This window comes from Nannospalax galili, unplaced genomic scaffold (genome assembly GCF_000622305.1).
Source record: "Nannospalax galili isolate Female #2095 unplaced genomic scaffold, S.galili_v1.0 scaffold100, whole genome shotgun sequence".
NCBI classification, from domain to species: Eukaryota; Metazoa; Chordata; class Mammalia; order Rodentia; family Spalacidae; genus Nannospalax; species Nannospalax galili.
Window position 1 is genome coordinate 6,827,409 of NW_008352891.1, and position 14,531 is coordinate 6,841,939.

At 40.3% G+C, this 14,531-nt stretch overlaps 1 protein-coding gene across 4 annotated transcripts in view; it reads left to right on the plus strand.

The window, feature by feature from the left end:
- Mboat2 (membrane bound O-acyltransferase domain containing 2) overlaps positions 1-14,531 on the plus strand; it is a 204,047-nt gene that overhangs the window by 66,004 nt on the left and 123,512 nt on the right. For 2 of the 4 annotated variants that reach the window (XM_008850141.3, XM_029554573.1), the window contains exons 2-3: positions 241-386; positions 6,701-6,778. The exons of the other annotated variants lie outside the window; for them this stretch is intronic. In XM_008850141.3, the coding sequence (XP_008848363.1) occupies positions 241-386; positions 6,701-6,778 (224 nt within the window). The remainder of the gene's footprint in view (positions 1-240; positions 387-6,700; positions 6,779-14,531) is intronic. 4 annotated transcript variants of the gene reach the window in all.

A 14,531-nucleotide genomic window follows, 5' to 3' on the forward strand; every position in this document is an offset into this window, starting at 1 on the left:
GACATCAGATCCCTTGGAACTGGGTTACTGGTAGTTGTTAGCTGCCATGTGGGTGCTGGGAATTGAACCCTGGTCCTCTGTAAGAGCAGCCAGTCCTCTTCACTCTCTCCAGCCCCCCCCCTTTTTTGGTAAGCTAAAAGTTTTATATACCTGTGGTGTTTTGTCCTTAGAATTTAAATGTAACATTGAATGAAAAATTCAAGTCTGTTGCTAATACAAAATTTTAATTTTTCTTTGCAGGTCAACTTTGTAGTGTGCCAACTCTCTGCCTTGTTAGCAGCCATTTGGTTTCGAACTTATCTACATTCAAGCAAAACTAGCTCTTTTATAAGACACGTAGTTGCTACCCTTTTGGGCCTTTATCTTGCATTTTTTTGCTTTGGATGGTAAGTAGTTATTTTGACTATTTAGATATATTTGAGAATTGAGTGTATAAAAAGATACATTACCTAAATGTACTTACAAAGTTTTCTTTCAAGGCTTTCAACATTTTTATTTTTAGTGTAGAAACAAAGGATTAGAAATTGAATCATTCTTTAGTTTTGTCTTAGAAAAGAACTTACTACTCACAATTTATGAAAAAGTGCAAAAAAAGAATATAAAGACAATCTGTCTTAAATCTTTTAAACCACTCTGTAAATATTTTATGCTGAGACAGCCACTAAAAAATTTTTTTTGGTTGTATGTTCTTGTGGTATTTTCCCTCTGAAGCCCACGATTGACTCTCTTAACTTTTTTATTTTTTATTTTAAGATTCTACCATTAGCACATGGACTTTTGTTTGTTCTTGGTAGAAAAAAAAATTATTTGTGTTGGAAAGTTTTTACTCCTGATTCTTCACATGGGTGTGTGTGTGATTCCTTCAGTTAACTCCCATTTTCCTCACTGAGTTAACCTGCGATCTTATAATGCTACCTTTCTTGATTGTTAGTGTCTACGGGGTGTCTGACAGAGGAAGGGTAGGAAGGTGCTCAGTCACTCTCTGCATTCAGGAGAGACTCTCTATGAAAGGTCTCCTAGTGACTCCTTCCCAACTTTTCCTCCCCTGTGTGCACTCATGCTGGGTACTTAACTTGCTGAAGTGCTTACCACTCACAGAGGAGGACTCTGGGCTTGCTTTTCTGTAGGTGGCTATTTGAGATAAGAATTCCTTAAAAGTTGGAAGTGCACTCACTTGATCTCACTTTAGTGATTTTTAATGTTTGGTGTATAGCCTGTGGGACTCTTATATTGCCTGTGTGCTTGTCATAAGATGTTTTTTATTCATATGAAGGGTAGAAAACACAGTTACTTCTTAATCTGCCTCTTGCCTTTAGCAATTTGCTTTTCCTAGAAACTCAAAAATCAGTTAAGGATAATTAATCCATTGCTATAATAAATCAACTAATGATAATTGATTCCAGCTCTACCACATTGCCCTGTGACTGGCTCTCTATAGGCAAAGAAATCTATACCTCCAGTAGTAGGTATAGATTTCACCATGATCTCTTTAAGATCTAAGTATATTGTCTTTTTCACTTCTTTGATACATCAAATTTATATCCTCAAACTTTTCATGTTTCTATTTCAATTTCTTGTGGGAGGTGGTATATATATGTAAACATTATGGAACTTTTCAAACACTGAAGTACAGAGAATGGTATGATAACTGTAATACTTTCATTACCCAGCTTCACCAACAGCTAGCATTCCACTCTTCTAATCTCCCAACTTTTGTAGAGTATTTTTAAAAGATTTATTTGGGGGCTGCTGAAGTGGCTCAGCAATTAAGAGCACTGGTTGCTCTTGCAATCTGGGTTCAAATTCCAAAGCCACATGGTAGCTGACAACCGTCCATAGCTCCAGTTTCAGGGAATCTGATGCCCTCTTCTGACCTCTGAGGGCATTGCATGACGTGGGTGCACTTACATGTAGGCAGTTCACATACAATTTTAAAAAAATTTAAAAAAGGATTTATTTATATTTTAAGTTATTTGTGTGTGTGGGGTATGTGCATGTGAGTGCAGATGTTCATGGATGCTAGAGGTGTCAGATTCCGTTGGAGTTACAAGTGGTTGTTAGCTGCCTGACATGGGAGTTGGGAACCAAACTTGAGTCCTCTGTAAGAGCAGTACATGCTCTTAACCTCTAAGTCATCTTTCCAGTGCCCTTTTAATTTTGAAGCATGTCTCAGTCTATATTTCACTCACAAATGACTTAAGTATTCCATATATATTTGTAGTATGTTTTCATGAGGGGTTGGAGAAGACTTCTAACTCAGATTGGTCCAGAGATGTACTTTACTTTGTGGTCTAGGGAAAAAGTAAATGAGTGCAAGGAATGTCCAGGTACAAGGAGGTAGGGCCAGTGTTCTAGTTTACTTTCTGTTGCTATGGTGAGTACCATGACCACCTTTGGGAGGAAAGGGTTTATTTCATCATACACTTCCACATCATGGTCTATAATTGAGGGAAGCCAGGGCAGGAACCTGGAGGCATGAACTGAAACAGAGACCATGGAGGAATGCTGCTTACTAGCTTGCTTCCTCTGGCTTGCTCAGCCATTTTTCTTGTTCGGCCTAAACCCATCTGCCCAGGGATGGCATATCTCATAGTGGACTGGGTCCTTCCACATCAGTTAGCAGTCAAGAACATACCCTCACAGACATGCTCACAGGTCAGTCTGATGGAGGAAATTCCTCAGTTGAGGTTCCCTCTTCCCATGTATCAAGTTGACAAAAACTAACCAGCATAGCCAGAGCTGAGTAAGTTTACTTAGCTGTCCTTTACTGAGACTTCTTCCCAGGAAGTGCTTGTTCTCCTCTGTTAAGTCTTCTTGGATACTTTGTAACACTGTGTCGCAAAGTTACTGGGCTTCAATGTCAATGTTAAATTGCCTTAAGTTTCAAGTTATACATGGTAACAAGATTTTTCTTTGCTTTTTAAAATTCTTTATTCTTGTCTTTTTTTTTCTGTAGCCTCAGCTGGCCTTGATCTCAGAGAGATCCACCCGTCTCTGCCAGCCTCTGCTTCAATTAAAGGCGAGCGCCCTTAGCCACTACACCTAGTGTTTGTTCTTGTCTTCAAGGAGAGACTTTGTATTGATAACCCTTCAGTAGTTGGAATTAGCTAATGGGGAAGTATTCTAGATTATTCATTAGTTTTGCATTTGTTAGCACTTTTGTTTTTAGGCTCAAAGACAATTGCAACCACTGATTTTTATTTACAACTTTCTTTGGAGAGCATGCTTGCTCTATAAATACAATCGATCATTTTACCTACTTCTATTTTGTCTCCCCCTTTTTCTTTTTTGCCTACAAGTTTTTTTTTTAATGTGCTTTTGAGAAGCACTTCTTTTTAAAAATGTTTTCTTAATTTTATGTGTATGAGTGTATTTCCTGCATGTATGTAAGTGCACCCATGTCATGCAATACGTTTTTTTAAAAAACAATTATACTTATTCATTTAAATGCCTTTGATAAGAATATAGGATAATGAGGGGCAGTGTGATGGCTCAGTGGGCAAAGGTGCTTGCTTCCAAGCCTGAGGACCTGAGTTTGATCCCAGGAACCACATGTTGGAAGGACAGAATTGACTCTCACAAGTTGTCCTCTGACCTCCACATGCATGCCTACATACCCCCCCCCAATAAATAAATGTAATAAAAAATCTCAAGAATAATACAGGGTAATAAAAGTTTAGACTTTGAAGCCAGACAGACCTGGATTGAGTCTCAGGGCTTTGGACATGGTATTTAGCCCCCTTAGATTTACTTTTGTCATCTATAAGATAGAACCAGAGATTAATTACCATGAGGCCTGAAACCCTAGCACTACAGAAAGAGCATGGGACTGGTATTCAGACTTAGTCATCTGTTACAGGCTGAGTGTCCCTTATCTGAAATTTTTGGGGACCAGAAGTGTTTCTGATTTTGAAGTATTACAGATCTTGGAATATTTACATAGGCTTGTTGTGATATTCTAAAAATCTGAAACTTTTTGAGTGGATTTGTGGATTAGGGATGCCCATATTACCATCATCTGGTTGGTGATCCAGATTGGGGCTTTCTATCTTTGTCCCATCTCCCTGTTACTCTTTTTCATGTAGTACTGAAATAGCTGCTTATTTGTATCTCTTGCTAGACTGGAAGCTCTCTGAAGACAGACTATCTTGTGTACTCTTGTATTTCCAGGGGCAAGGACAGTGGTAGGATACTTGCTTGAGCATGTTTGAGTCTCTGTGTTTGTCCCTCAATGCTGCCCTCCACCAAAGAAAGACAGAGTAAAAGCTAGTTGAATAATCAAAGGTGTTTTTGATCTTTTTAAAACTTGTGTTTCAGTTTGTTAGAAATAAAGTCTATACCTGTCTTTAGTGTTTCTTGAAATTCAAAATAAATAAAAATGGGTTAGATAAAGCCAAGTTGAAGTTTTGGGATAAATCATTGTTTTATTTTCAAAGTGCCTAAGTAGTTTGAAAGATTATGATACACAATTGACCTTATTCCACCTTTGAAGACTCAGTCAGTGGGTATTTGGCCAGAAACAACTTGAGATTTTGTGTGAGCTAGAGAACAAATTCTATGACTTTTGGTTCTCAACTTCAAAATCATGAGGGTTGGATAGAGTTGTCCTAACTCCACTTAAGATAGACTGATTTTTTTTTTCTTTACCAATAACACTTGGATGCTTTCTATGATGGATAACCTAGTCAACACTTTGCCTGTGTTTGTAATCTTGAAAAGCCTTAAGTAGCTGGCATATGCTTATTTACTATGCACGTTTGACTAATGAGGAGAAACAATGAGTAGAAGAGGAACCTCATGTTGGTTGTAGATTCAGCAGTATAGAGATGAATTCAGAGCAGGTCAGTGCTGACAAACAGGTGGCTGCCCATATGTTACACTGCACCCAAAAGGTTGCTAAGCACCTGAAGGCCATCAAGGTACCAGAATACTGTCTGAGAAATAAAACTATTAGCTTCAAAGTTATCCCATGTCTGTATGCTGCAAGGAAATTTATCTAGAAAAGGAACAGTTTTCCTTAACAGTACGCAAACATTGCTTTTTTTCCCTTAAGTGCCTATGATGCATTTTACTGCCCATTTTAAAAGTCCTTAAAAATACCTAGAATTCCCCTTCAACATGTTCACATGGTCTGTTAGTGAATTGTTACTGTTGACCATAAATAGGAAGCAGGTGATTTTGAAAACTGTATATTTTAATAATTGTTTAATTAATTATTAATAGTAATTATTATGATTATTGGTCTTTTGGAGACAGGGTCTCCCTGTAGTTCTAGCTGTCCTGGAACATGCTTTGTAGACCAGGCTGACATCGATCTCATAGAGATCTGCCTCCTGAATTCTGGGATTAAAGGCATGTGCTACCATACCTGGCTTAATTAATTGCTTTAAAGTTTCATTCTATTTCCATTTATACTTGAGTGGCTTTTCCCATCTCACAGGCCTCTGGTGATAGCAGCACTCCAGGCTGTTACTGTTTTCTGTGTGTGTGTGTATATGGGGTGTTTATGTGTAAGGGGGACGGAGATGTAGACTGGCTTACTCTATACAGTGGGTAAAGGATGTGTGTTCTATGGGGCTGCCTCAGGGCCTACTCTGTTTTGAACATGTCTATGAAAAAAATGTGTTCAAAAATTTAAGCAAATTTTCTAATTTGAGTTACTAGATATTCTATAATGATGTAAAACCAACTTTAATCCTATGTTAGGATCCTTATAAATAACTTGTGCATAATGGTTAGGAAATTTTACCATAAATCATGCCACTAAAGGGAGAAAGTTGCAAGAGGGGAAGAGCATGTGAGCACATGCATGTGTGCAGTGTGTAATCTCAGGGGTTGGGGGTGGTGGTTTGGATTGGGTTTAAGTCCAGAGTTTCCAGTCTTGTTTTGCCTGAGGTTTGGGAAGTAGTAAATAGATAAATCAAGTTTCTCATTAAATGGTTTATTTTGTGTCATATAAGCCAGAATGCTTTATAAGTACATTTTAGTAAATTAGCAAATGACAGGACTTTTAGAAGGAAGTTATTTGACTGGAGACCCCATGCTTTGAGACTAGATTTGAGTGATTCTTAGTAAATTGTCATACTTAGTATTTTTATATTTTGTGTGTGATATTTTTTTAAAAAGATAAGGACAGTAAAAAGCTGGTATTGGAGAACTTTGGGGAATAGCTGGCATCTGTTTCTGTTTTCTGAAATCCATTTTTTTTTTCTTTTTTGGTCTTTTTGAGACATGATCTCCTTGTAGCCACAGCTGTCCTGGAGCTCACCAAGTAGACCAGGCTGGCCTTGAACTCACAGAGATCCGCCTGCCTCTGCCTCCTGAGTGCTAGGATTAAAGGTGTACATCACCACTCCTGGCTCTGAAATCCATATTTATTATTCCTTTTAAAATTATTGTGCCTTGAGTTATAAAGAAAGCTGTAATCCTCAACACATATGACCCCAACTGCATTCATGTTGCTAGATTGTGAGGAGTTCTGGAATGCTTGTAGGTGTTGGTTTTATTTATGCAGCTCCTGGGGCCTAAGGTATGGGATTCCCTCTCCAGGGTGTTCACAGAATGTCTTTTGGGTTTGGAAGTTCTTATTCCTTATTTTTGATATGGGAATATTCTGGGTTTGTACTTAAGTACTTTTTCACCTACAGTATTTGACCTCGATGTCTACGACTTCTTCTAATGGCACTTTCACTTTTTGTAGGTATGCCTTACATTTTCTTGTACAAAGTGGGATTTCCTACTGTATCATGATCATAATAGGAGTGGAGAGCATGCACAAGTGAGTATTCCCTTTATGTAGAAATATGCTTTTCACTTTAATAGAATCGGATCAAAATAGAGTTGTATTTATTACACTAAAATACTTGTGAATTACAATAATGTTAAGGAACTGTCATGAATATAAAACGAAAATCATTGGTATGTATAACTCTTCTGTTTACTTAGGGCAGAGTTTCAACCTCAGCACTGACATTTGAAGATGGAAAGTCTTTGATGTTTAAGACTAACTGCATTGTGGGATCTTTAGTATTATCCCTGGCTTCCACCCACTAGACGCTAGGAGAGCCCCAAGTTATGGCAACCACAGATGTTCCCAAATACTTTCAGATGTCCAGTAAGGTCAAGATTGCCTCTGTTTAGCAGCCCTTGGTTTAGTCTATAAGTGATAGCAGTGGGGAACTGGACTGAAGTGAATAGATTTAGAAGGTAAATTTGGGACTGAGTAATCATTAGTGGGAACTCCAAGAAGGAAAGAAGGTATCAAGGGGTGCCCTCAGTTCCTGGCTTGAGCAATAGAGGAAATGGAAGCAGATTCTCAAGGTAGGGGATTCTGGAAATAAGGAGCATATTGAAGGCAGTAGAGCATTTCAAGCCCCTAAAACAGTGCTTTCTGTAGTAAGCATTTCATGAGTATTTCCTGAGTAGATGAATGTTGACTCAAGTAACTATGAGATGCATGATAGGAGGGGAATACTTGGTAGTCATGTGGTCAGCTGGAAGTGTAAATTTTGGAGCAGCATTATATAAATGGTACCTGGTTGAAACCCAGGGAGAGTGGACCAGCAGACCCTGCTAGTTCTATAATACTGACAGGGGACATTTGACATACGTACTGTGTTTCTGAATTCTGAAATACATATGGCTACAGGAGCTTTGCATAAGAACTCGGACCCCTTGCTTTTGAACAGCACTTCTCTAATTTTATTTTGCATCTTGTGTGTTGGGCCTTATTGGCCTTCCCTTCTGTTGTAATGTGCTGTTTATTGATTACTCAGGGTTCTCTAGAGGAGCAGAAGCAATAGTATGTAGTAAAAAAGAGTGACTTGTAGTCAGAGGCTAGATAGTCCCACAGTGGCCATCTGCACCTGAAGAGCCCAAAAACCTAGGTAGTATTCAGTTTGAGGGAATGGAGGCCTCAGAGCAGAAGGGACCAGTGATGGAGTTCCAGTCTGAGACTGGAGGCCTAGAGAGTCACTGGTGTGAATCCATACTAAAAAGCTAGAGTCTGGTACCTGCAGATGATAGTGACAGCAGTGGACACCTGCTCAGGAAGACCTGAGCCCACATACCCTGCCTGGCTTCCTCCTCCTTCTACTTCTGTTCTGTTGGTGACCCTGTTGGATGCTATTGCCCTCATTTAGGGCAGGTCTTCCTTATTTACTGTCCCACATGCCGGTTGTTTCTGGAAATACCCTCACAGACACACCTAGAAGTACGCTTGCTCTACTAATCCCCTAGGAATCTCTCATCCTCATCAAGTTGACATTCAAGATTAACCACAGCAGGTGTCCTTGTCCTCAGTCCTTGTCCTTGACCTCCTTGTCTTCCTTGTCTCCTCATCTTCTTTGAGACAGGATCTCACTATGTGTCTCTGGTTGGCCTGGAACTCATTATATAAACCGGCTAGTCTCAAGCACATAGAGATCTGCCTCTTGGAGTGCTGAGACTAAAGGTGTGTGCCACCATGCCCAGCAAACAGCCAGTTTCTTAAATGGTGAATGAAATGCTTACCACTTTCTTGTTATAGCTCTGTCTCTCTGTCTCTGTCTCTGTCTCTGTCTCTCTGTCTCTGTCTCTATGTGTGTGTGTGTGTGTGTGTGTGTGTATGTGTGTGTGTGTATATAAAAGGGAAATGAACTAATGATGAAGCTAAACCTGATGTTTAGCACTTAAGAGTATAGAGTGTTTTTATTTAAAATAACATAAAAAGCCAGACAAGTGGCTCACATTAGTAATCCCAGTTTTGGTAGAAGGCTGGATATGAGTTTGAGGCCACTGTGGGCTATTTAGTGAGACTTTGTCTCTAAACAGCAACACAGTAACAAACAATAATATAAGTAGAATAATAAAGATAGAATGTAAAATCACTATGCATGAATTAGTGTTATTTTATGTATATCAGAAATGAATGGTCCAAATGCAATTTTAAAAAATTGATTAAGGGGCCGGAGAGATAGCACAACAGTTAAGAACACTGTTCTTGCAGAAGACCCGGGGTCAAATGTCAGCACCCACATGGCAGCTAACAACTGTCCATAACTCCAGTTCCAGGGGATCTGACAGTCTCTTCTGTCCTCTATGGGCATTGCACGACATGGGTGCACTTACCTACATGCAGGTAATATACACGTACCACATAAAATAAAATAATAAATAAGGGCTGGAGAGATGACTCAGCAGTTAAGAACACCGACTGTTCTTGTGGAAGACCTGGGTTCGAATCCCGGCATCCACATGGCAGCTAATACCTGTCCATAACTCCAGTTCCAGGGGATCTAACAGCCTCTTCTGTCCCCTCAGGCATTGCATGACCCGGGTGCATTTACCTACATGCAGGCATAACACTCATACACATAAAATAAAAATAATAAATAAAATATTAAAAAAAATTAAAAATATTATAAAAATTGATTCATGGTAACTGGGCATGGTGGTATAGGCCTTTAGTGCCAGCACTTGGGAGGCACAGGCAGGTGGATATCTGTGAGTTCAGTGCTAGCCTGGTTTATATAATGAGTTCCAGGCCAGTCAGGACTACACAGTGAAACTCAGTCTCAAAAAAGAAAAAGAAATCCATTTATGGGACTGGAGAGATGACTCAGCAGTGAAGAGAACTTGCTCTTAGCTGGGTATGGAGACTGAGGCCAGCCTGGTTTATATAGTAGATTCCAGGCCAGCTGGGAGACCTTGTCTAAACAAGCAAGCAAGCAAACAAACAAACCCCAGAAATAAAATTCTCACACTGGAAAGAAATATATTACTGAGAGAAACAAAGAAGACCTGATAAATGGAGAGATGCACTGTGTTCACAGGTTGGAAGTGGTTAAGGTGGCAGTTCTCCATGTTTGAATATCAGTAGCAGGCCTCTTTGTAGCAGTTGACACACTGACCCTGAAACTTACGTAGAAATATAAAGGACAGAGTAGGAGGGCCCACACTATCTCATTTCAAAACCTGCCATAAAGTTAGAGTAATCAAGACGGAGCATAGTCACATGACCATGTCCCCTTCAGGGCCATCTTGCTTGCATACTTGGTGCTGTGCTCCTCAGCACTGTGAATGTGTTGGAGCACAGGCCCCACTGGCTGTCTTTATACTGCTGCAGCCACAGGCCTCGCAGAGTACCTGGCACATGGTGGGAGGTGGTGGGGGGAGTGTGCTTTCAGTATTTCAGTGAGTATAAACTCATTCATAGGGTAGGTTTAGGATACAGTCTGCCTCTTCATCTTCTGCTAAACTCTTGGTCTGTTCTCGGAGCTGAGTGTACTTCCTTTCTTAGAAAGCATTTTGTCTCTTCCTTCCACAAGTTTTGTTTACTCTGTGCCCTGTGCCTGAAGTTTTCTTTTCCCATCACCTTCCTACTGACTTTTTTAGATGTTGTCCTAGACTGCAAATTCTGTGACAGCAGTCATTGCCATGCCTGCTTTATTTTCTGGATATGGTAAATCACCTGAGAGATTTCTCAGCATATGCTCCCTGAATGAATGAATGAATGAATGAATGAATGCTAGAGGAATAATTGCATGTCTTCTGCCTGATAGCAAATCCTGTCCAATTGACCTCCAAATTCTTGCTCACTAGCCACAGCCTCTGCATCCTGTAGTGTCATTGGCTTACAGTGACATTGCAGCCTTGCCCTGCAGGGGTCGTGTCATAGTTACTGCTTATCCCCCCTTCCTCCCTTTCAGGAGCAGAGTCCTCCCATACCGTGTACCTAGAACATCTGCTGCTGGGTTGTGTTTCTCTCTTCCAAGGAGAGAAGAGGGCTGGATAAGGAGGGAGTGGAAGAGGTGGGAGCTTTAGGCACACCTTGCTGGGTTTAGGAAGTCATTTTCCCTAGAGAAGGAAGCACAATTTGTGTGGGTTCTGTGGTATTTTGATGTTCTTTTCTAATGTGCTAAATAGGCTTTTGTCCATGGGTATGGGAACCAGAGTGCCCTTCTTGTATTACTTAAATTTTTTTTTTTTGGTATGGGAAAATTTTGTTTTGAGTTCTAAAAAGACAGTCTCAGAATTTTGGAACACAATATAAGGGAACCTCTATTATTTCACTATTAAACAGAAGAAATGTAGGCTGATTAAAGAGGGAGGAGTGGGAAAGTGTGTTGGACTTGTGAAGTTAAGCTAAAATACTTTTCTTGTAAGTTGGCAAGTCATTGTCAACAAAATTAGTGACCTAAAGATAAAAATGTAAAAAATGTGAGTGTCCACAGTAAAATTGCAAATATTTAATGTGTTGCCGTGCAGTGTGGGGGCTACTTCTAAGAGCTCTAAGAAAGGGGTTTGTTTTAGCTACTTTAGTGTTGGCTCAGAGATTCAGAGGGTTTCAATTCATCATGGTGATGCAGATTATGTTGGTAGGAGCTGTGGCAGAGAGTGTTACATCAAAGCCCACCAGGAAGCAGGGGAGCAAGTGTACTGCCTATCACCTTCAAAGTTCCATATCTAGTGACCTTCCCTAGCTCCACTTCCTCAAGATTCCACAGCTTCCCAGAACAGCGCCACCAACTAGGGAAGAAGTGTTCAAAACATGAGCCTCTGGGGGACATTTCAGATTCAAACTATAACAGACTCCCTTCTAGGGGCTGAGCTGCCCATCAGTGCAGACTACCTTTCATTGTGTCCCACAGGGTTTCTAGAAGCTCAAAGATAGTGTTGATGTGATGTGGTCCCTACTCTTCCCTACTTGCATTTGGACAACAGATATATTTGTTACACTGATGATGGTACCCTGTGATGAATATAGAATGCTTGCTGTGCCTCCTCATGAAGCTTATGATCTGGCTGCCATTGGTGTGCCCCCAAAGGCTAAGGAGGAGGGGGACTGGCCAAAAAAGAACAAAGTGCAAACTGAATGTCAGATGCTGATGGTATGTTCAGTAAAATAAAAAGCTAACATAATTATTTTAAAATATTAGCTTGCTTTATTGATGATTAAATTCAGCAGCAGACTAGATTTTATGGGCATTGGCTTGGAGCCAAATATATATGAGACTGAATTCAAACTCTGCTGAATTTCCACTAGTCTTGGGATTAGGCCTTTCTAGGTTTGCCTTGGATTAAATCAGGCAGAGGTGTTTCAACTTGTGGATGAAACATTTTCAGAAGTCTCTCTCAGTTACACAGAGTCTCGCTGGATCTTTCTCCTGAAGTTGGTGTCTTGGTGGAGCCTGTCCCAAGTATTCATTCTGTCATATTTAGCCACCATGACAGCTCATTTTTATTTGCCCCAGTATGAACTGAAATATTTTGTTAATTTTTCTTGTGGTTGTTGGACATACAGATGATAAGCTTCTTAAGGGAAATTACTTGTTATATTCTGTTCTATTGAGTGGATATTTGTAACATTTGGTTTTGAATGTATTTTTGCTTGGTTTGGGTTGGGTATGGGTTCCTGTTGCTTACCTAAGAGGCTAATAGATGGGGGCTGGAGAGGTGGGTCAGTGACTAAGATCACTTGCTGCTCTTAGAGACGACCCGGGTTCTGTATCCACATAGCAGTTAACAATCATCCTTCCCTCCAGGTACAGGAAATCTGACACCTTCTTCTGGCCTCTGCAGTCATTGCATACATGTGGTATACTTACATACATCCAGGGAAAAACACTCATGCATATAAAATAAAAAAGACTTCTAGACAAGTCATATTCCCTTCTAATGGTGTCCCTGAGTGCCATGCCTGATGCTTGTAGTGCTGTGGGAGTGTTCTCTGCCCCTCTCCTTACTTGCCTTTCTTTTTGGACTCCCCATAGAGCAGTGCACGCACTGTGCGGCAGGGTGTGGTAGAGTTGGAGAAGGGAGAGGCAGTTTTAGCAAACAGTCCTAGAGTCTACTTTTTGTGTTATCTGCTAGTGCTAATGAGTCTCCTACAATGTGGGTTCCTAGATAAAACTGCCATCAGAACCCCTAGGAATGGGTGATGCTCTCAGAGCCATCTGGTAGGCAGAAGCCTCAAGCCATTTGGAAATGGGTTCTTATGAAGCTAATTAGCAGTGGTTAGTGGCTCAGCTATAACTCTGGGGAAAATACTAACTTCTCTGAGGGTAATCTTGGGATCCTGTGAGAGACAATCCCATGTGGCAGGAAGGAAAGTGGACTTAACATTTTTTTCTTTAATGCTCCCTGTGTACTGTATTTGAAAGCTTTTCACTGTTTTGGAATAAAGGTGCAGACTCTTTGGGGATTATCAATACTAGTCTAAATCCTGCATTTCAGTTTAGAGAATTTAAGACTGGATTTTAGTTAAAAACTATAGGCAGTTCTCAGATCGGTTTTTAATATTGCCTTCACAACAGTTAATGTTTCAGCTTTTGCTGTTTTATCAGTCACTGCTAGCACGGGCACTGTTATACTTAGCAACAGCTTTCCAGGTGGATATAGTTTACTCATTCCACCAAGATCTAGCTTTCTGCTTTTAAAAATAATAATCATATATTATTTAAAAACATGATAGTTCTAATAATCTAAAATGAGGCCATTACTTGTTAGTAAAGGACAAGGATTCATCTTGTGGCTTTGGGTGCATCCAGAAACTAATATGACTTTTGTCCCAAGAGTCTAATCCTTGTCAGAATACTGAAGAAAAAAAATTAAGATGCTGTGTAACAGATAATGAGTAAGTCCTATTGCTTGTTTTGAGACCATGCCATTGGCATAAAAACTGGGGTCCATGTTAGAGTTTTCTGGAGGGGGGGAGCATGAATGCTGGTCTTTTAAAATTATTTATTTACTAATTTATTTATTTATTCTTGAGCTTTAGGTAAGAACTAAACCTGTTTTGGTGAGACTGAGCTTGCCCAATATGTTAATCCACCTGTGGTGTGGTATATCCTAGGTGTCTAGATCTGACAGGCAAGAAGAGCCTTTGGACTTTGAACTTGTGTGACACTGAGTGTTTTTGTATGTGTTTTGTTTTTAAATATTCCTTTTACCTATTGGGAGAGTCCTGTGTTGGAGATATTGCTATGTACTGTTCAGGCAAGGAAACAGGTTCCATCAAGCTAAGTCACTTGAACAAGGTCATAAAATGGATCACTAGCAGCCTTTGTCTCAGATAGGGGCTCAGTGGGGACACTGGGTGGGTTATTGAGGGTGTGATTTATTTGAAGAGTTATTAATGCCACAGACAGACAAAAGCATGATAGAGACCCTGGGGAGAGGAAATCAGGGTCCACATGGCAGAATGGATGTCTCTTCTTACACCTTTCTGAGGATGGGAGAAATTTCACAGCACAAGCCTGAAGCCAAGCTCTCTTAATTCCAGCAAGAGGGAGAGAAGGGAGTGGGGAGCAGGATGTGGCACCAATACCCACTTTGATGTAATTGACTTCTCAGGTGAGAAACTCTGGCATCTGGAAGTCCTAGCTAGGGATCCACAGATGGTATCTTGGATGCTGTGAGAGAGGTGTGTCTGTGAGATGGGACCTGCTGCTGCATGTATTGTGACCTAAGCAGCAGATGGATTCTAACATCACATTCTTACATGTGGAAGTCTGTCAAAGCTATCTGCATTGCTGGAATTTAATAGCTTG